General features: G+C 41.8%; 1 protein-coding gene across 2 annotated transcripts in view; it reads left to right on the forward strand.

The window, feature by feature from the left end:
• The window catches only part of MDN1 (midasin AAA ATPase 1), a 351783-nt gene that overhangs the window by 274490 nt on the left and 56828 nt on the right, over nucleotides 1-20465 (forward strand). For both annotated transcript variants that reach the window (XM_066608461.1, XM_066608470.1), the window contains exons 78-87: nucleotides 958-1073; nucleotides 1440-1838; nucleotides 2214-2440; nucleotides 3230-3373; nucleotides 5416-5588; nucleotides 5709-5870; nucleotides 12603-12740; nucleotides 12831-12969; nucleotides 13760-13929; nucleotides 14952-15095. In XM_066608461.1, the coding sequence (XP_066464558.1) occupies nucleotides 958-1073; nucleotides 1440-1838; nucleotides 2214-2440; nucleotides 3230-3373; nucleotides 5416-5588; nucleotides 5709-5870; nucleotides 12603-12740; nucleotides 12831-12969; nucleotides 13760-13929; nucleotides 14952-15095 (1812 nt within the window). The remainder of the gene's footprint in view (nucleotides 1-957; nucleotides 1074-1439; nucleotides 1839-2213; nucleotides 2441-3229; nucleotides 3374-5415; nucleotides 5589-5708; nucleotides 5871-12602; nucleotides 12741-12830; nucleotides 12970-13759; nucleotides 13930-14951; nucleotides 15096-20465) is intronic.

A 20465-nucleotide genomic window follows, 5' to 3' on the forward strand; every position in this document is an offset into this window, starting at 1 on the left:
CTACTAACACTTCTATTTTTGAAAGCATTCTTACTTTGCAGTGTTTTTCTTTACCCACCTAAAACTTTTTGCACATGATTGGAGTTTTGGGGGGAGGAACTCAAGTTGCCTACACAGAGCTCAGCCCTTTGAGCACTATTGGGACATCAGTAGGTGACCTAATTGATGCTTTTTAGGCCAAATGAGTGAAAAATTATAGATTATCCAACAAAAGTAATTGACGTTTGAACAAGAATCACAAGTAGTATTTATTTACATGTTAATACTTAGTGGGGCTTGCTTTGGCGCTAATGACGTCAGGTACTCTCCATGGCATACTTTTAGAGCAGGTGATATGCTGCATTTGGTATTTCCTTCCATTCAACCTGCAAAGTCTGGCACGTTCTCTAAAAGAAGATGGACAGTCTTCGAATTTCCTGACCCAATGTTCCAGTTAATCACAAAGATGTTCAGTAGGGTTCAGGTCAGAGCGCAGTGCTGGCCAGTCCAATCGGGGAACATCCATATACTCAAAGCATTGTAAAGCAAACAGCGTTGGATTTGTGACAAGGCACGTTGTCACAAATTATTGTTGGCCATTCCCAGAGTATTACCACATTGTTTGCAGCACATTATTGTCTAGAACATCAAGATACTCTGTTCATGGTTCTTGCCACTATAACCAACAAATGGAGACCATGCAAGGTAAAATATCCCCAGACCATAAATTTGAAAATGGAATCTCTGCTATACTTAACTGTTGGATGGGCCGATGCATTGCACTTCATCATGGATGGCTTGTGTGTAGCGCCATAATCGGTACATCCGATAGTTTGCCGTTCCCATTGCAAAGTATGACTAACCCTTTAAGGATCTGCATCTTATGTAGCACAGTTCAGGACACTTTTCGTAAGATAGGGTACAGAACGAAGTTCTTTATTGTTTTTACATACAGTTTTCCTTTTATTTTCTGTTTAGGAGCTTGGCTTAGGGAATATTGAGCGCTGCAAGGGTTTTTCCTGTCATCTTTTAAAGATCCTAATGAAGCAAAGAAGCTCCCTTACTGCTGTTACAGAGCAGTGGATTATACTCCGGTATCTTGCAGATCTCTCATTTTCAGACTTTTGTGTTGTAAATAAATAAAGCAGATTAAATGTAACCCAATATTCACCTAAATATATAGCTAATTGCAGATAATCATATTTGACTTCATATTCTCTATCTGTTAAACCATTCATGCTTAAAAGAGATAACCTTAGTCACATTAGAGATTACAAATATGTTATTTGTGCCATTAATGTTCCTGTGAATGAGTTTATGTATTTAACAAGAATCCCATATTATCAGATTTCTTTCTCAGCCATATGGTAAGGATATAGAGGAATAGTTTTGGATAAGCTGTGTAATTGTCTGTATTTGGCTAATATTTTCTATTTCCTATATGTTTTGATATATTACAGAAATGTGTTGAGCTGTATGCAGGAGATCAGCTCTCGACTAGACTCGTCTAATGAATACAAGATCGCATTCCCACCACAGGACGGAGTGCAGCAGTGGGTGGTTAGATTGCAGCACCTTGCTATGCAATGCAGCATTGTACTTGAACAGTTATCCTGGTTACTGGAATGCTGTCCTGTAAATAAGACTTCTGAAGCAGCCAAGCCTTCAACAACAGCACTGAATGTTCCTTCTCCAGCCGCTGCAGACTGGCTGCCAAAATTGTGCACTATCCGCAGATCAGATGGTGACTGGCAGCAACTCAATGCGACAGTAACCAGAATGTTAACTGATATTAAGGCCACAAAAACAGCTGTGGACACAGTCCGACTGCAATTGGGCAAAACTCCATTTTATTCCTGGTGAGACCAAATTTAAGATTTACTTCACAAATGGCTAAATCCAATAGGTGATTTTCTTTAGGAGACCATTAGTAATGTTATTACTAGGTAATCATAACATCCTCAGGAACGGCCTGTTGAAATGGACGCTCCACCGTGCATCCACCTTTGCTGTACTCTTCTCAAACAGTAGTCTGCAATTTGGTTCTGATCTCTCACATGACTTGGTGTATAATAAATCTGATCAGTTTTTTAAAATCATAATATCATAGAATTTCTGTTGAACCTTTTACCTTGTTAGATTCTGTAAGGACTATCCAAAGGATTTGAATCTTTATAATAGAGATATAGTGCTTGTATGCAGAGTGATCACTTCTATGTTTTTCTCCTCCTTAGGACACATTTTGAGACTTGCTCTTCAGCACTAGATACCATGCAAGAGATAGCTCACGACTTAAGAGAGATAGAGTTTCTATTTGTCCTCCCTGAGACAGAAGTAAAAGAGGCTGCACAGCACATGACTTTTCTAAAGAGCATCCACTACATGAGAGAAGAAATTCGAGTAGCAGTTAGAGAGTTCGGCTTGTGGAAATCCCGTCTGCAGGCAATCGGAAGAGCAAAGAGTAAGAACTACCTGAAATTTGATTTAGATTAACGTGAATGGCTTCTTTACCATTATTTGTAAAATCTCAATACCTAAAGCACTGAAATGGGAATACAATTCCATGGATTTTGTCTACGGAAATAAAATGGCATAATGCATCTCAAGTCATCATGAATTTCTGCTGTAGTACAGTTTGTCAGCTGGAGAGATTTGTCCTATTATGACTTGTTATGAAACCTGCAATCCTTTGTGATCTCAAATGACCTACTATATGGATTATATAACTAGTTATTGAATTTGTTTCCTACAGTAGAGAGCGATGTTAAATGTGTAGTGAAAAAAGTCTTCACCTCTACCCCTCGTAGACTTGGGTTTCCTTTTTATGGACCTAGAGTTAACCCTTTTCAATCCAATTTGTATCCTGGTTTTCCCAGGGGCCTTACTCTTTTTCTGCCGTTATACAACAGCGCTATATGCTGGCTAAAGCCGGTACTGCATGAGGTGACATGTTGGATAGGCTCCAACAGCAGAGAGGCGATAATATACAGTAAGAGAACCCCGACGGACATCCTCCAACATTGGAGCTGTACAGCCTTAAATCATAATGTCTTCAGACGTCAGATAGTGGATTGGAAAGGGTAAAATGTTCTAGTGAATGTGTCAAAACTAGAACATTTTTTAGATTGATTTTCTGTGTTTTGTCTTGCCAATCGTATGAGCATACAGTCATAGTAAAACTAATGGTTTGATGCTGTGTGTGTTTGTGGTGTCACTCCTTGTTCTGTAATTATATTTTCTCTCTTAAAAGGAAACCAAGAGTCCGATGAAAAATATGTTAAATATTTCTCGGATCACGTAGAAGCTGCCATAAAGAGCATTTTATGTGCCATTCAGAAACTGGTGGAAAAAAGTGAGAAGAAAACACATGAACCTGTAAAATCAGAGGAAGAAGGTAAAACCTGTAGTCAAAACTACTTGCATCATAATAATATTAAACAATGTGGTATTATGAATGGCCTTCAAATAGTAAACTTTTGCAGTTAAGTTTGCTATGGCACATGCATGTGGAGTTCTGATATTAGAAGCCATTTTGTATGGGCCACTTCTGTGCTGTTTTTATCAAGCTTTTATATACATAATAAAAAGGTGAAAGCCCTCACTCACTGACTGACTCTACACTAATTCTCTAACTTCCCGATGGAATACAAACATGAAATTTGGCACAACCATTCTTTGGGTCCTAAATAGGAAAAGTAGAGGGGTCACAACACGATTATTCAATGCTAAGTGTAAAAGTAAGTTTACCCCTATGTAATGTAACTTCCCGGTGTCATACAAGCGTGAAATTTGGTGCGAGCATTCTTTAGGTCCTAAGTTTATTCCTCGATTCCTCTAAAGTAACCACAACTTCATTACATTTTCAGCCCGGTATATCAGCTAGTCTATATATATATACATACATACATATATACATCAGCTAGTCTATATATACACACACACACAAAGGTGAAAGCCCTCACTGACTCACCACTAATTATCTAACTTCCCCCGTGTCATACAAACATGGAATTTGGCACGACCATTTTTAGGTCCTAAATAGGAAAAGTAAAGGGATCACAACTCGAATATTCAATGCTAATTGCAAAAGTAAGTACACCCCTATGTAATGTAACTTCCTGGTGTCCTGCAAGTGTGACATTTGGAGCGAGCATTCTTTAGTTTCTAAGTGAGGAGAGTGGTAGGAGTGGCATATTCTGCAGTGGGACATAGGTAGATGCAGTCTGAGGAGAATCTAACGCTACTCTATGTGTATACATATTTTATTCCTCAGTTTCTCGAAAGTAACCATGACTTCATGAATTTTTCCGTGCCAACAAAACATAACCAACTGTATCAAATTAACTCAGGCGAAGCCAAGTGTACCATATCAGCTAGTTTACAGTATAAGTATGCCTGTTAGATCTTATTCTGCCATTCACATACAACAGAAAATCACTGGTATTGGGATGAACTGTTGTTAACCTCCCCTTCACTCCCCATGATGTATGTTTACGCCATGGGGTCTGTACCGAACGGGATTCAGGGCCGGTTCCACTCCATGCACGTTGAGTGGAGGCTGTCTTTGACAGCTGGCATCCACCCGCAACAGTTGCAATCAGCATGAATGCTGACCTTCTGGAGTGCTCACGGCTGCCATTGCTGATTGCCTGCCAAGCCGTGCCTGTGGCCTGGCTTTATGGATTACCTGTTAGAACGTGGTATAGCGCAGTACTATGGTATTGCATTATATTCTGTAAGCGATCAAATGCTTGCAAGTTTAAGTCCCCTATTGTGAATAAAAAAGTAAAAAAATGAGTTTAATAAAATTAATATAGCTTTTTTTTTTTTTTTTTTTTTTTTTTAAATTAAAAAAAAAATTAAGGTAATAAGTTTTAAACCCCCGCCCCCCTGCTTTCACATTTATAATGAAAAAAAATCAAAACAAAAAAGCAACCTATTTGGTATTGCTGTATCGGTAAACGTTCGATCTATCAAAGATCTATCAAATTAATCTTGCCCAATGAATATCGGCAGAAAAAGCGCAACGCCAGAAGAAAACTACGAATATCGAATTGTTGTATTGTAATTGTACTGACCCATGGAATAGTTATGTCATTTTTGTCGCAGTGTGTACGATGTAAAAATCTGACACCACCCACCCCTTCCTCAAGATGACAGAGTTGCTTTTTGTTTTTTACATACTTGGACATTTTTTAAGATTTCTCAGTAAATTGCATGATTCATTAAGTAATAGCACTGAAAAATATAACGTGTCCATCAATGGATAAATAAGAGTTGTTAATAGAAGTTAATAAAATGATTGATTTGTTCCCATATAGATTGCTTACATTGGTAGCACATCTCACTACCGCATTTACATGGGCCAAAGAATTGGGAAATTAATACTCTTATTAAAGGGCTTTTATTAGTGTATTTTATTTTTATTTTCTTTAGTTGAAGTCCAGACAGTGGACAGACTTCAGGAAGGCCTCATTACAAAATTGCTGACTGATGATCTCTGCAATGATTTGAAGGCTTTGGATGTACAGACTGTAATATCTACTGTGTCCGAGCTGCTTGAGAGGCTTAAAGTCTATGGCGAGGACTGCATAAAGGATAAGCACACGGTAGGCTTACTTCTGTCTCACTTGTATGCAAACACATCTTGTCTGTTACAATGGTGGATTCTTTATCACCTCATGCAGTTTTTTATAACCAGTTTCCTCTATTTTCTCTTTCTTTTTTAGTTTTTCAACCAGTGCTGTGGCTTGCTTGTCCGACTTTTACCAATGCTATCATCGTACTCTGACCTTCTTCTGTTTTACCTCACTATATCATTGGCAACTCACAGGGCTACAGGCAAACTGCTATCAATCTTGACTTATGTTTTTACAGAAATTGCTCAGAAGGTAAGCATCTGTTTTTGCCTTTGCAGGTGAATATTTATCATGCAAACTAAAACAGAAAAAACTACATGTATATATGTCTGAAGGTATAAATTTAAAAGCACCCTTCCAGTTTGGGGAAAAATTCAGTCTCTGAACTTAATGGAGGAGGGTATATTAACTGCTGCTGTTGTTCTTTGATGATTTCACCCTGATCCACAGATTTGGGATCTTGTTTTCAGCTTCCGAGATGGCCACTACAGTTTTATACCAACCTATAATACACACTGTGTACTGCTCTCTGATTGGCTTGCACTGATCATGTGAGCAATGCTGGCCAATCACATAGCAGGTATAATGCATTAGTAGTTAAAACTACCAATGCACTGTGGACTATAGGTAATCTGAAGGCTGCGTTGGCTGTCTTTGACAGCTAAAAACAGGACCTGGAATCAACAGATCAGAGGGCACCAGTATAGAAGGCCAGCAGCAGGTAATATAATTGCCCCCTCTGTGCCTTGGCACAAAATTGCATCCCAAAAATGAAGGGTTGCTTTCATGAATATTTTTAACTATTTCTTCAAAAAAGTTATGCATATGTATGTGTATGTGAAAAAAGTAGTAGTCGTTTTATCTAAGAAGAAAAATTACCAAGAAATTTACTTTTTCGACATCATTACCATAAGCTTCATGTTACTATTCTGGGATGTGATAATCATTATTAGGCTGCTTAGACTGTGTTTTCCTGAAAAGCATTTTTGCAAGAGTTGAAATTTTGAAAAGTGGCACACTGGTCAAGCTGATTTAGCGCATGACGTGGGGGAACTAGATTAGTAGTCATCGTAAAATTAAAGTGTTGATCTGAGGACATAGTTCTGTTCAAAAACCTATTCAACCTGTGGTAGTAAAATAACTGAGCTCTTAGTCATGCACTTCTGCCAGAACCTAACTTCCTGATGTAGGGAGCCGGCAATGACGTCCCCCACTAAAGGGCCAAGTAGCCACTGCAGCCAATCACTGGGTCTCTTAACCCCTTAACGACCGCCCCATCGGGAAACTACGTCCTCAGAAAGTGGGCCTTAATCCTAGAGGACGTAGTTTTATGCATCCTCTTTGGATTGATGCCCACTGGCCTGAGGACGTGACAGCACCATGCTGTCGGTGCCCGCAGGTAGCCGACAGCATGGAGCTGTCATCCCAGGATGCGGGCAGTCCCCCCCGGCATTGCGATCGGCGCTATAAAATGAATAGCGCCGATCGCAAAAAAGTAAATAAAACAGTGTAAAAAAGTAGTAATTCAGCTGCTATGATGGATCGGATCCATCACGGCAGCTGAAAATACTCACACGGCTTGTCGGCGGTGTTCCCCGGAGATCTGGTCCTCCCGGAACCGCCGGCAGTCTTCTGCGCATGCGCGCCAGACGATGACGTCACGCGCACGCGCAGAAGCCCGGGTGTCCCCGGCAAATTTAAAATCTCCTGGCTCCCGGCTCCTGAAGGTAGCCGGGAACCAGGAGGTGTTTCCGGGGACCACTGTTAGCGGTCCCCGGGCCTGCGATCACCGCTATCCATTGCGATAGCGGTGATCGCGAAAAAGTTGAAAAAGTAAAACAAAAGTAAAGTTTCACCTCCCCTCATGGATCGGATCCATGAGGGGAGGTGAAGATACTCACCCCCGGTCCTCTGATGTCCCGGGACCCGAAATCCCCGTCTGCGCATGCGCGCCCGATGATTGACATCGGGCGCGTGCACAGAGGGGCTCGAGCCCCGGGAAATTCAAAATTGCTCTGCTCCTGGCTGCCATGTGTAGCCAAGAGCAGAGGGATGTCACCAGGGACATGATCACTGTCATCCAATGGATGACAGTGATCATGTAAAGTAAAAAAAAAGTGCAAAAAGTTAAAAAAAAAAAAAAAAAAAGGGGTAAAAGGTAAAAAAAAAAAAGTGCAAAAAGTAAAAAAAAGTTTTAAAAAGTAAAAAAAAAGCTTGCGTTTCATCTCCCCCCACGGATCATATCCGTGAGGGAGGATGAAATGACATACCTAAGGCCTGCGGATTTATCCGCGGACCTCACCCCAGCTTCTGCGCACGCGCCCTTTGCCAATATGGCAGGCACATGCGCAAAAGCCGTGGTTTTTAAAAATCTCCCTGCTCCTGGCTACAAAACTTAGCCGAGAGCCTGGAGATTTCACCGAGGGCCGCGGTGAGCGGTTCCTGATCACGTGTTCGCCGTTATCCAAAGAATAATGGCGATCACGTAAAAGTTAAAAAAAGGGGAAGGTTCATCTCCCCTCACCGATGCGATCGGTGAGAGGAGATAAAACTTTTTACCGGAGGCCTCCATATTTGCACCCCGACGCAATCTTCTTCCGTGAACTTTCCCGTATTCTGCGCATGCGACCGCCGGCAAAACACCGCACACATGCGCAGGAGTCGGGGAGCCCAGGAAACTTAATATCTCCCAACGGTCGCCGAGAGCCTGGAGCAGTGACGGGTGGCCTCGTTGAGCGGTCCCCGGTCACGTGATAAAAAGGTAGCGATCTACCTTTGGCCGGTCTCACATGACCGGATAGGAATTACGGATTCCGCATGCGTCTGATCCGCGGTAATACGCAGATCAATCGCATTGGATTACACAATTCCGCTCACATTAGTGGGTTGGAATTGTGTAATCCACTCGCAGAAAAGAGAACGCAGCAGGTTCTATTTTACCGCGGATATCAGCAACATAGAGCCCATTGTGCTCCATGGTCGCGGATATACCCGCAGCCCATACGCAACTACGTTGTATACGGGCTGCGGGTACCCGCGTCATCGCTAAGCGATGGTGCGGGAAATACAAACAACAACAAAAAAAGAAATGTACACGGGCGGTCATGCGCAGTAAGTACGCAGTTATGCGCAGTACATTACGCGGCCGTACGCAGGGTCACAGCCGGGCTCACAGCCGGGATCCACCTACGGCTGTGTAAGTCCGGCGTTATTCAGACCGCTACCTGTAATACGCAATTTACAAGAAGCCCCGGGAACGCTCGCCTTCCTGCAGTTCCAGGAGCACCTTGTTGAGCGCCTTCTGTGTGAGACCGCCGCACCTCGTCAAGCTTACGGAGACTCACGGAACGCCACTTTTTACACCCCATCCCCGCCACTGAGGTCAAAAAATGACCCCCAAAAAGCATGAGAAGAGGGGGGATACCCGATTTTATTGCCCTATGTGCCCATCCCAACCAGCCTCCATAATTACCCGTCTTTGGAAATACCACACAGTTCACATTATTACTTTTATCTAAGATTTGGGGAACGCTGAAAAGGGCGTGGAGGGGGGGGGGGATTTTTAGGGAGTCAATTTTTATTCCGTACAAATGAGCAATGGGGCCTGGAATGTATTCAGTTGTGCCCTGCAATCCAACGGGTGTTCCCTCCATTACAGGCCTTGCCATGTTTCCTGTAAGTAGATTAGGGCCACAATGGGTATGCTTTTGAACACGGGACAAACGGGGGGATCCATTTTGGGGTGAAGGTCTTCATTCCTATGTACGCTGTACAAAAAAAAATGTTTTTAAATTGACAAAATTGCCAAAAAAATGAAAATCGTAATTTTTTCCTTCTGCTTTGCTGAAATTTATTCAAATACTGTGGGGTCAAAATACGCAGTACACCCCTAGATGAATTCATTAAGGGGTCTAGTTTTTAAAATGGGGTCATTTGTGGGGGTTCTCTATAGTTTTGGACGCTCAATGGCTCTATAAGTGGGCAATGGGGCCTGGAATTTATTCCGTTGTACCCTAAAATCCAACGGGTGCTCCTTACATTATAGGCCTAGCCATGCGTCCTTTAAGTAGATTAGGGCCACAAGGGGTATGGTTCTGAACACGGGACAAACAGGGGAATCAATTTTGGGGTGAAAGTCTTCATTCCTATGTGTGCTGTACAAAAAAAACAGTTTTTAAATTGATACAACTGCCAAAAAAATGAAAATTGTAATTTTTTTCCTACTGCTTTGCTTAGATTTATTCAAAAATTGTAGGGTAAAAATACACAGTACACCCCTAGATAAATTCGTTAGGGGGTCTAGTTTTCAAAATGGGATCATTTGTGGGGGTTCTCTGTCGTTTTGGCCGCTCAAGGGCTCTACAAGTGGGCAATGGGGCCTAAATCACCTTCATGCTAAATTTCTGTTCTGAAAGCCACCGACTACTCCTTTCATTTTGGGCCCCGTTGTGCATCCAGACAAAAGATTAGGGCCACAATGGGTATGTCTCTGAACACGGGAGAAACAGGGGTATCCATTTTGGGGTGAAAGGCTTCATTCATGCGTGTGCTGTACAAAAAAAGCTGTTTTTAAAATGACAGAATTGACAAAAAAATGAAAATCACGATTTTTTCCTTTTGCTTGGCTTGAATTCATTCAAAAACTGTGGGGTCAAAATAGTCAGTACACCCCTAGATAAATTCGTTAAGGGGTCTAGTTTTCAAAATGGGGTCACTTGTGGGGGTTCTCTTTGGTTTTGGCCACTCAAGAGCTCTACAAAAGTGCTATGGGGCCTAAAACGCCTTCAAGCAAAATTTATGTTCTGAAAGACACCGACTACTCCTTTCATTTTGGCTCCCGCTATGCATCCAGACATGAGATTAGGGCCACAATGGGTATGTCTCTGAACACGGGAGAAACGGGGGTATACATTTTGGTGTGTAAATCCTCATTTTCATGGGCTCTATAGGAAAAGAAATATGTCTTTAAAATGACATATTTGCAAAAATATGAAATTTTATTTTTTCTCCCCTAAATTGAACTAATTCCTGAAAAAAACTGGTGGGGTCAAAATACTCATGACCCCCCTCAGTGAATACACTAAGGAGTGTAGTTTTTAAAATGGGGTCATTTGTGGGTGTATCTATTATTCTGACACTTATGAGCCTTTGCAAACTTGCCTTTGTGCAGGAAAACAAAGTGCTCCTCAAAATGCTGAAAAGTAATGTTAAATTTGTACGTCCTCTAAATGGTTAAAAAAAACACAAAAGTTTTTCAAGTGTGCATTCAGAATAAAGTAAACACATGGAAATACATATCTTATCAAAAATTTGTACAGTATGTTTGGACATATTTGAGATATTACGGTTGAAAATGTGAAAAAAATGACAATTTTTTCAAAATTTTTCCAATATTGGTACTTTTAATAAATATACACAAATTATATCGGTCTCTTTTTACAATCTAAATGAAGTACAACATGTGGCGAAAAAACAGTGTCAGAATCACTGGGATATGTTAAGCCTTTACGGAGTTATGCCACGTTGAACGACGCATGTCAGATTTCCAAAATTTGGCTCCGTCACTAAGGCGCAAACAGGCTTCGTCACTAAGGGGTTAAGCATGTGAATAGCAGCATTGCTCACGTTACCCAGTGTCAGGTTATCACTCCCTCCAGGAAGTGAAGTTCAACGGGCATCAGAGAGTTTTCTGAATATAACTATGTCCTCAGATAACCCCTTTAATACGCGTAGCGGTAAGGGTGCATTGTTTGTGGGATCAACAAGGCTTTGGCGCATAGGCACTTTTTTACATGCAATGATTATTGCTAAAACGGCCGAACGACTGAACAAATTGACAACTTTTTTGCATAAAATATAATTACTTGAAATCATCTCTATTTCCTTCATTAGCTAAAGTAAACTCGGTATTAGTTGCTCAGGTGGGCATATGTTTATGCTTTTCTTTATCTGGCTGGATTTTAATTAGTGTGACAAAATTTTTTCTCTTCAGCTGGCATGAGCAAACATTGTACTTATGGTGTTTGGAAAGGTAAACGGTCTCCCCTCATGTCTTCCAGCCGCTCAAAAGACTGAACAATTCCCATTCAAATGGAACGAGTTTTGAACTGCCTGATGACTATTTTTATGCTGGCCAAAAACCCTCCATAAACGTCAAGTGAACGAATGGTGCACGACTGCCCACATTTACATGTATCGATCATCACACAAATTTGTTTGAACAAATTTTGAGCAGTAATCGTTGTGTGTAAATGGGCCTTTATTCTTCTGTGGAATATATAGTCTCCTTGTGTCCCTTTATTTGGGAATTTCTTGGGCGATAAGGTCTTACCTTGCTAATTGAAGAACTTCATAAGAAAAGAGTTGTAAAACTATGGAGAAAAACTAAGATGGTAGTGAATAGGTAGGTGAGCTGAGCAGATCATACGTTGGTAAACTACATATGAGAAAAGTATAAGGGAAAAAAAGTGCTGTGAAATCTTTAAAATTTCAAAAAAGTGTTTTAGTTAAAAATAAGTTTCACCTAAACCTATAAAATGATCGATTTACTAGTAAATTAGTAATGTCCAAAGAGCAAAGTTTTGCAAAAATGGCAATAGCTAGTGCACCCAAATAAATTGTCTCCTCAGCAGCTGATGGTACAACTGAGTTGCCGCTGACCATCAAATTTTGGGGAGTTTGAAGGCTGACACCAAAATTTCTCTCAAAGAAGCAATAAGTGCATGCTACAGCCAATTCAATGAAAAGTACATACTACAGCCAATTTAATGGGAAAGCAAGTAACCTGGCTGCTGCTTTTAGATTGCGTGCAGAAGACAACTTGCAAATAACAATCTACTACAAAGACTTGCCAGAATCGTTTGCTGGAAAATACTTTTCTTATGTCCCACCTTGTCTTGATCTTAATGTCTTTTATCTTGTTTGAAAATGTTTCCAAATCTTTAAGCCAATTATCTATTATCAAATTAATTTCCATTTTGATAGGGATTCTGCCTTCCTAAAGAACTGATTGAGGATTCTGCTGGTGAGGGTGCTACAGAATTTCATGATTATGAAGGAGGAGGTATAGGAGAAGGTGAAGGGATGAAAGACGTGAGTGATAAAATTGAAAATGAAGATCAGGTATGACTATTCATTTACACGTACTTCTTAATGTTTTATCTGGTATTTAATAAATAAGCATGAATCCTTGTATTCTGATGTATTTGTAAGGTTGAAGATACATTTAAAAAGGATCAAGAAAAAGACGAGGATAATACTGATAAGCCTGACGTGAAAGAAGAGGATAATGCCATTGAGATGTCTGAGGATTTTGATGGGAAAATGCATGATGGAGATCAAGAAAAACAAGGTACATACTTATCTTTTATTTAATTGACTTAATATAACTTCACTAAGAGGGCAAAAAGTCCTACTGCAAAGTGAAATTCTGCTTGGACAACCGTTACCTAAAAGAGCTTAGAAAGAATGATTGTATGAACTGGTCCCCCACGTGTGCATGCACAGAACAATAAGCAGCTTGGTATGTGCTTGGACACCCAATGAAGTACTTGTGGGTACCACCTTTCTCCCTGCCAATTATAGTAAAACTATTTGTAGGAGTACTGTTGTGAGATGTAATGTGTAGACTTTTATAAAGTTTTTGTAAGTGTAGTTTTGCATTATTGTGGTTGTATGTTAAATAGTTTTAAACAAAACTCAACAGATAAATTTGGAAAATATTGCTAGAACTACTACTAGAACTGCTTCTATGCAAAAAAAAAATTGCAGTAACTACATTAGTTTTTTTCTATATTGATGTCCGTAAATAAAAGCTTCAAGGGTGCTAGTAGCTAACACTTGCAGGTAAAGTCCCCTAGTGCAAGTACTTAGTTATGACTAACTCCTTGGTTAATGTCACATTGTGACATTTTCTAGGCAGACTGTTTTTGTGGGGTGGTTTGCCATTGCCTTCCCCTAATTGCCCTGCAAGTCCAGATGTAGCCAGGCAATTAAAGATAAATCACGAGTGTTAATAATGGACACTAGCGATTTTGTAATAACACTCTAATACAAATGAAACACAGAATTGCAGTGATGGACAGAACGTACTTCAATATTTGAAATATGTATGTGCCATTCAGAATAATTGTTTTTTACAGAAGATGAAGATAAATCCAGCAGTGAGGGAGATGACCTTGATAAACAAATGGGAGATCTTGGTGATGCTGATGCAGACAAACTTGATGAACGTCTTTGGGGAGATGATGACGATGATGAAGATGATGGTGACAGTGATAAAGCAGAAGAGACTGGATCAGGAATGGATACGGTGAGCACAGTTTGAAGCGATTATGTAGGTATTTGGCTTAAATGTTAAAGGGGTTTTCTGGCTTTATGTCAGTAATTCCCCTATTGAAAAGACAACCCGAGCCGTAAAAGAGTACACTACTTGGTGGCTACTGTGTCCCCGAATCAACGAGACGAGAAATATATTTTACGGTAAGTAACAAAAATTTTGTTTTCTCATCCGTGTCATTCGGGGACACAGCATTGACTATGGGACATTACAGAGCAATTTCCAAAGGGAAGGGTAAAAGAAGAAAACAAGATACCTGGGGTTCCTCTGCTTGTATAGTCATGCTATGTAAGATGTGGTGGTAATACTGTCATTTGTCCTATGGAAGGTGGTACTGTAGAATACATAAATACTCTGTTCACTTAGTACCATTACTCCACTGTAGAGGAGGATAAGGAGGTGGATGATGGGTGTTCTTCCTGCGCAGTCACGAGAGACACACAGACTCACCGCACTAGAATTACCCCACCTATGGAAGGGGGTAATCGGACGGAAGATGGGCGTTCCCTTTGAGTGTCCTGTGGAGATATGAATTCTCACCAAAATAACAATACTCTTTTAATGGAAAACAGTAAAAAGATGGCATGATGCATGCCCTAACTGTTTTTGTGGCAGTCGTAGCCTGTGAGATGAGGGTAAAGTGTACTTGCCGTAGATAGCCCCTCCATTAGGTCAATTACAATGGGTCAAACAAATTCATTTTTTTCTCTATAACTCTCAACTATTATTTTGGAAGTACGCTAAGAAATTCACAGTTGCCCATGTTGGCTTTGTTAGTCATGAAAAGATCAGGAAATATTTTGGTGCAAACCGCTTCTCCATATTTCATCTTCATGGTCTTGTAGCAGTTTCCCAAATAAGAAAGGTAATTGGGATATTATGTAACTGCTTAAAAATCAGTATGAAGGGCAGTTTTAGCCATAGCTAATAAAAAGTTTTAGTAGATATTACTAACTGTCATCAAAATTCTTGCACTTTTTGTTTAATGTTTTAAGGCTCAACCTGAGCTAGTAGCCAAGGATGACAACCAGAATTTTGGAGACTCTGGAAAAGATAAGAAGCAGGACATGAAAGATAAGACTGAGGAGGAAGCAGAGGAGGAAAATCGCAAAGACAAAATTCATGAGCAAATTGATGAGGTAAGCCAAAATTATATTACTTAAAGGGGTTGTGCCGAGGCAAAAGTGACATTTTTTTTTCTGCCCAGTCCCCCTTCTAAATCAAACATTACAATGTACACGTGTAAAGAAGGTTTAAAGAAGGGTTCTGCTCACCATTCTAGCGTTTCATCAACTTATAAAACTTCTTCCAAAGATGGCCGCCGGTCCTTTCCCAGGGATGCACCGCGGTTTTCTCCCATGGTGCACCGCGGGTCTTCTCCCATGGTGCACCGTGGATGTCTTGCGTTCCACTGCCGATTACAGCCACCTAATTGGCTGATCGGCACACGTGACGGGGCGGAGCTACGCGCTGACGCGTAGAAGGGGGCGGAGCCAGAACGCCGCTCGTGTCCGGACCGACCAGAAGGGAGAAGACCCTTCTGCGCAAGCGCGTCTAATCGGGCAATTAGACGGAGCCATGGAGACGGGGACGCCAGCAACAGAGTGGGTAAGTGAATAACTTCTGTATGGCTCATATTTAATGCACGATGTATATTACAAAGTGCATTAATATGGCCATACAGAAGTGTATAACCCCACTTGCTTTCGCGGGACAACCCCTTTAACCAGAACCTTTCAAAGCAAACCTGCCAGTAGCCCTTTTTTTTAGATGCTTTTAGTAAGCACTACCCCAGTGTGATAACTTGGTAAATGAACATTTATGAACTTTTTTATTGATATGAGTAGCCAGCAGTGGAGTATGTTGTTCTGCTTTTTTAAACGCTTTACTAAAACAACCAATAACAGATAATTGTGTAAAGTGTACAGAATCATGCAGTAGATACAACGTAGCATAAATCCTAGTTCCACACAATAATGCTTAGTCAGACAAGTCAAGCAAAAAGGCATTTAACCATAATCCCACGAGTCTGACTAAATTAGTCATTTATGTTCAAAACATTTTATTGAAGCCTTAGAATATGTATTGGGAAACAAAAAAAAAAAAAAAAGTTCATATTGTATCAAAATCTCACTTATGTGCATCAGTAATAAAAGTTTCCATTTTGAATTTCTAAAAACTTAGCCTGAGCAGGTATCGCCACCTCTGGGACCCATCTAAATGGGGGTTCCACAAAGTTGCAAAGGACAACTTAAGGGTGCTTTCAGACAAGCGTCTGCGTACATAGGTGCGCACAAAACCACATGTCTAATAGAACCATTGCTTCCCTATGATGTGTTCACATGTCCATGTTTTACAGGCGTGCAAACGCGTGCCTATAAAACATAGGATGTGCGTGCACCATAGGTGACAGCCGTGGCAGAGGATCGCGATGTTCTCCCATTGCTTTCAATGGGGCTTCTGCAGCCCCATTGAAAGCAATGAGCTGCCGTCAAGTTTTGCAGGGATTTCGGGGAAGGGGTTAAAATATAAGCCCTTGCCTGAAAATCATCCTTAGAATGTGTTAAAAATAAAAAAAAATATATGCTCACCTCTCCGCAGCTGCTGGGGCTAAGGTGCGTCCAGCCGCGTCTTCTCCCTGCACTGCTCTGAATCTGTGTCAGCAGGCGGGGATTTAAAATCTCCGCCTGCTGAAAGGGCTGTATCTGATTGGCTGAGCGCTCAGCCAATCACTGGCAGCGCTCAGCTGTTCATTTAATGTCAGCTGAGCGCTACCTGTGATTGGTTACAGAGCTCAACCAATCACAGGCAGCACTGGGTCATTCATTGAATTCACGCTCGCTGCTTCTTCTGTCACTGGCACTTCATGGCCAAGCTTATAAAATTTATGCCCTGGTTTCAGGCCTAGGTAGGAAGACACTCCCAGGACACAGTTGAGGTGGGAGAGGACTCATTAATATGCAGGGGGGTGCCAGTAGAGGTAGGGCTTACTCTGTTCTTCACCAATGTCTGCACAGCGGTCATCCCTTTTTGGGCATGCGAGTTTCGTCCTCACATTCTATCCCCAGGTCATTCAACTTTAGTTACTTCACAAAGTGTTGCTGGGACCTGACCTGTAGTACCAAGCGCTTCTCTAATCATAAAAAGCTACAACTTTCACAGCCATGGTTCCTCAGATCGTTATCCCCCAACTTTGCCCTAGACCATGTAAGCTCTCCTGGTAGCTAGCTTTCGTGCCCAATTTGCGCTCCTGCAGTACATCTTGCATCAGTCTATCTTTCTGTAAATTGTACAATTGCTGTTTTAACGTCATGTCCAACTCCACATGTAAAGACTCCAGACGGGACAGCCAGAGCTATATACTATACGTGCTCTCGCTGTAATGCTAAATTTATATGCTGCCAGTTTGAACAGTTTTGTTCTAACTGCGTTCAATAGCGGCAGGTGGCCAAACAACTACTGACACTCCTTCTGTGGAGCCTATACAAATTGCTGAACCAAAATCCCACCCTGTCACAAGCTGTTGCTGACCATATTAGGGCCTCTGCCGATCTGCCAGCTTGAAAGACTAGACCATTATAACAGTCAGTCTGGTTAAACGTGGAGATGGAAATGACCTAGTTGCGCACGATTTGACCTTGGTACACCATGGTAGAGAAATAGACCCTCCAATTCAAGGTGATCGTCCAGAACTCCTGCATCGCTATCCTGTTCAAATCTCAATCTCCCTCCAAAGACTTTAGTTGGTCAGAGGGCCAACTTTCAGAATCCCATCTGATTTTCATCTGGATGAAGAGCAGACTTCAAAGATTTCCACTATGGTGAATGGTTGCTCTAAGGAATACCTTTCAAATCACAGATCAGACTCCTACTACAGCAGTGATATCTTTTTCATTCATACGTCCAAAGCGTCCCCCAAAGGTCTTTCCTCCACATGAAGAATTTGAGAATGCACTGAACAGGTAATGGTGAATTCCCAATAAACGCTTTACTAAACCTACGACTCTAGATATCATGTATCCTTTTACAGATGATTTAATGGTTGTCTTCGCCAGCGGTAGATACACTAGTGTCCCGTTTGATGAAACACTCCAATCTCCCTATGGCTGACGCTTAGTCTTTTCAAGACGTTCATAATGGGAAGATGGTCACTAGCCAAAACGCCTGTTGAGGCTGTGGTGGTCTGGCTCAGACAAATTTTTGCCTCTACTTGGGTCAGTAAAGCATCTACTGAATGGCATAGGCAACTACACTGAGGTATTATTTTCGGATCTTCTCCGGAAGATCTAGCAGATATGGTGCAACAGCCCAAGCGGAGAAGTATATATGCAAAGCTTCTCTAGATATGGCTAGACTCATAGCTAACGTGTTGGCGGCTTCAGTTACCACATGCCACACTCTGTGGCTTAAATCCTGGGACACAGATGCTGCTTCTAAGAAGTCCTTAACAGGTCTTCCATTTGTTGACTCAAGACGTTTTGGAGCCAGATTTGATATAATTTCAGAGGCTTCTGGGTGAAAGAGTTCTCACTTACCACAAAACACACCTACCGTATATTCCGGCCTGTAAGGCGACGGGGCGTATAAGACGACCCCCCAACTGTCACCTTATACGCCGGGAATACAGTGGAGCAAAAAAAAAAAACGTTACTCACCTCCACCGGCGTTCTGCGACGCTGCTGCAGGCTGTCGCTCCCTCCTGGCCCCCGGCAGAGCATTGCTTTCTGGAGGCGGGGCTTGAAATCCCCGCCTCCAGAAAGCTAATACTGTGATTGGCTAACACACGCCGTCAGCCAATGACAGCCATTCAATGACATCATTGAATGGCTCTGATTGGCTAAAACACACGTGCCTTCAGCCAATCACAGCCATTCAATGACATCATTGAATGGCTCTGATTGGCTAACACACGTGCCCCTTCAGCCAATCACAGCCATTCAATGATGTCATTGGCTGACGGCGTGTGTTAGCCAATCACAGTATTAGCTTTCTGGAGGCGGGGATTTCAAGCCCCACATTCAGAAAGCAATGCTCTGACGGGGACCAGGAGGGAGTGACAGCCTGCAGCAGCGCCGCAGAACGCCGGGGGAGGTGAGTAACAAATTTGTTGTTTTTTTTTGACACTTTCTTTTTTTTGTATTACCGGCGTATAAGACGACCCCCGACTTCAGAGCAGATTTTGGGGGGTTCAAAAGTCGTCTTATACGCCGGTATATACGGTAGATGTACAAGAGTGTTGCAAAGGCAGAGAAACCATTTTCATTTCTTTCGCGGCTCTATCCCCCATTACTCAGATAGTAGAAAAAACACGCAAGAATAGAAGCAAAGGTCCTCCGTTAAAATGAGACCATCCTGGTGTCCCTGTTCTCAGGCCTCCAAGGCTTCTTCCACTAAATCTCTGCATGAAGAGCGGCCCCTACCAAATCGTCCAGGATGGGGGGGACAATTGTCCCTATTTACGGAAACTTAGTTTGCCCATGTTCCAGATGCTTGAGTTCGAGAATTTGTGTTTTCAGGTTATACCATAGAATTTTCGCCTCCGCCTCCCAGATCATTTTTTTTTAGTTTGAGAATTTCAAGGTCTCCAAAAGCCAAAGACAACCTGTCCGCTCCGCATCATTTCTGTGTCTCACTCTCAACATTTTTCAGGTTTCTATTTAAATCTTTTTGTATTACGCAGGAAGAATGGCTCTGTCAGATTAGTGCTGAATCAGTATGTAAAAGTCTGAAATTTTGCGTATGGAGTCACGGCCCACTGAGTTTTCATCATGGTTCTTGCGTCAGTGATGGCTATTCTCCTTGCCTAGGGAATATTGGCCATTCCTTATCTCAAAAACATTGTTATAAAAGCCCCGACCCTATCAACCAACCTGGAGAGTCTCTACATCACTCTAAACACACTGCCCAGCTTCAAGTGGATCATCAACCATTCCAAGTCTTTTCTCTCATGCCACAACAGCTGGATATTCTGGGTATTTCCCTTAAACACAAAGGCAATACTATTGCCGACGCCAAAAATACTTCTTCAGAATATGTACATTCTTTGCAAACTTCGATTCCCGTGACTATTCGTCACTGCATGAGGGTGCTGGGGCTGATGGTCTCCTCCTTTTTGAGATGATTTTTTTGGTGGGCCAATTTCATGCGCGGACTCTCCAGTGGACCATTCTCTTGAAATAGGACAAGCTTGTGACCTTCCCTTGATTCGGAAGATCCGACTACCTCTGCACATTCAGCACTCTGTTTTGGTGGCTGGAGTTCCCTCTGATCGATTTGGGATGTTTTTTTTCTGACCCTCCAATGGCAAGCATTTGGCTCAGATGCCAGCCATTTCGGCTGGAGGGGTTATTCTGAAGAACATCTATGTGCAAGGAACTTTGGCCAAAAAGGAGACCAAGCTACTGATAAATGTGTTGGAATTTAGGGCCATTCTCCTATTTTTTCATCACTTCGCACTCCAGCTGACAGGGCTACCGATTCGGGTCCAGACTGACAACATAACGGCCTTC

This window comes from Eleutherodactylus coqui, chromosome 1, assembly GCF_035609145.1.
Source record: "Eleutherodactylus coqui strain aEleCoq1 chromosome 1, aEleCoq1.hap1, whole genome shotgun sequence".
Lineage (NCBI taxonomy): Eukaryota > Metazoa > Chordata > Amphibia > Anura > Eleutherodactylidae > Eleutherodactylus > Eleutherodactylus coqui.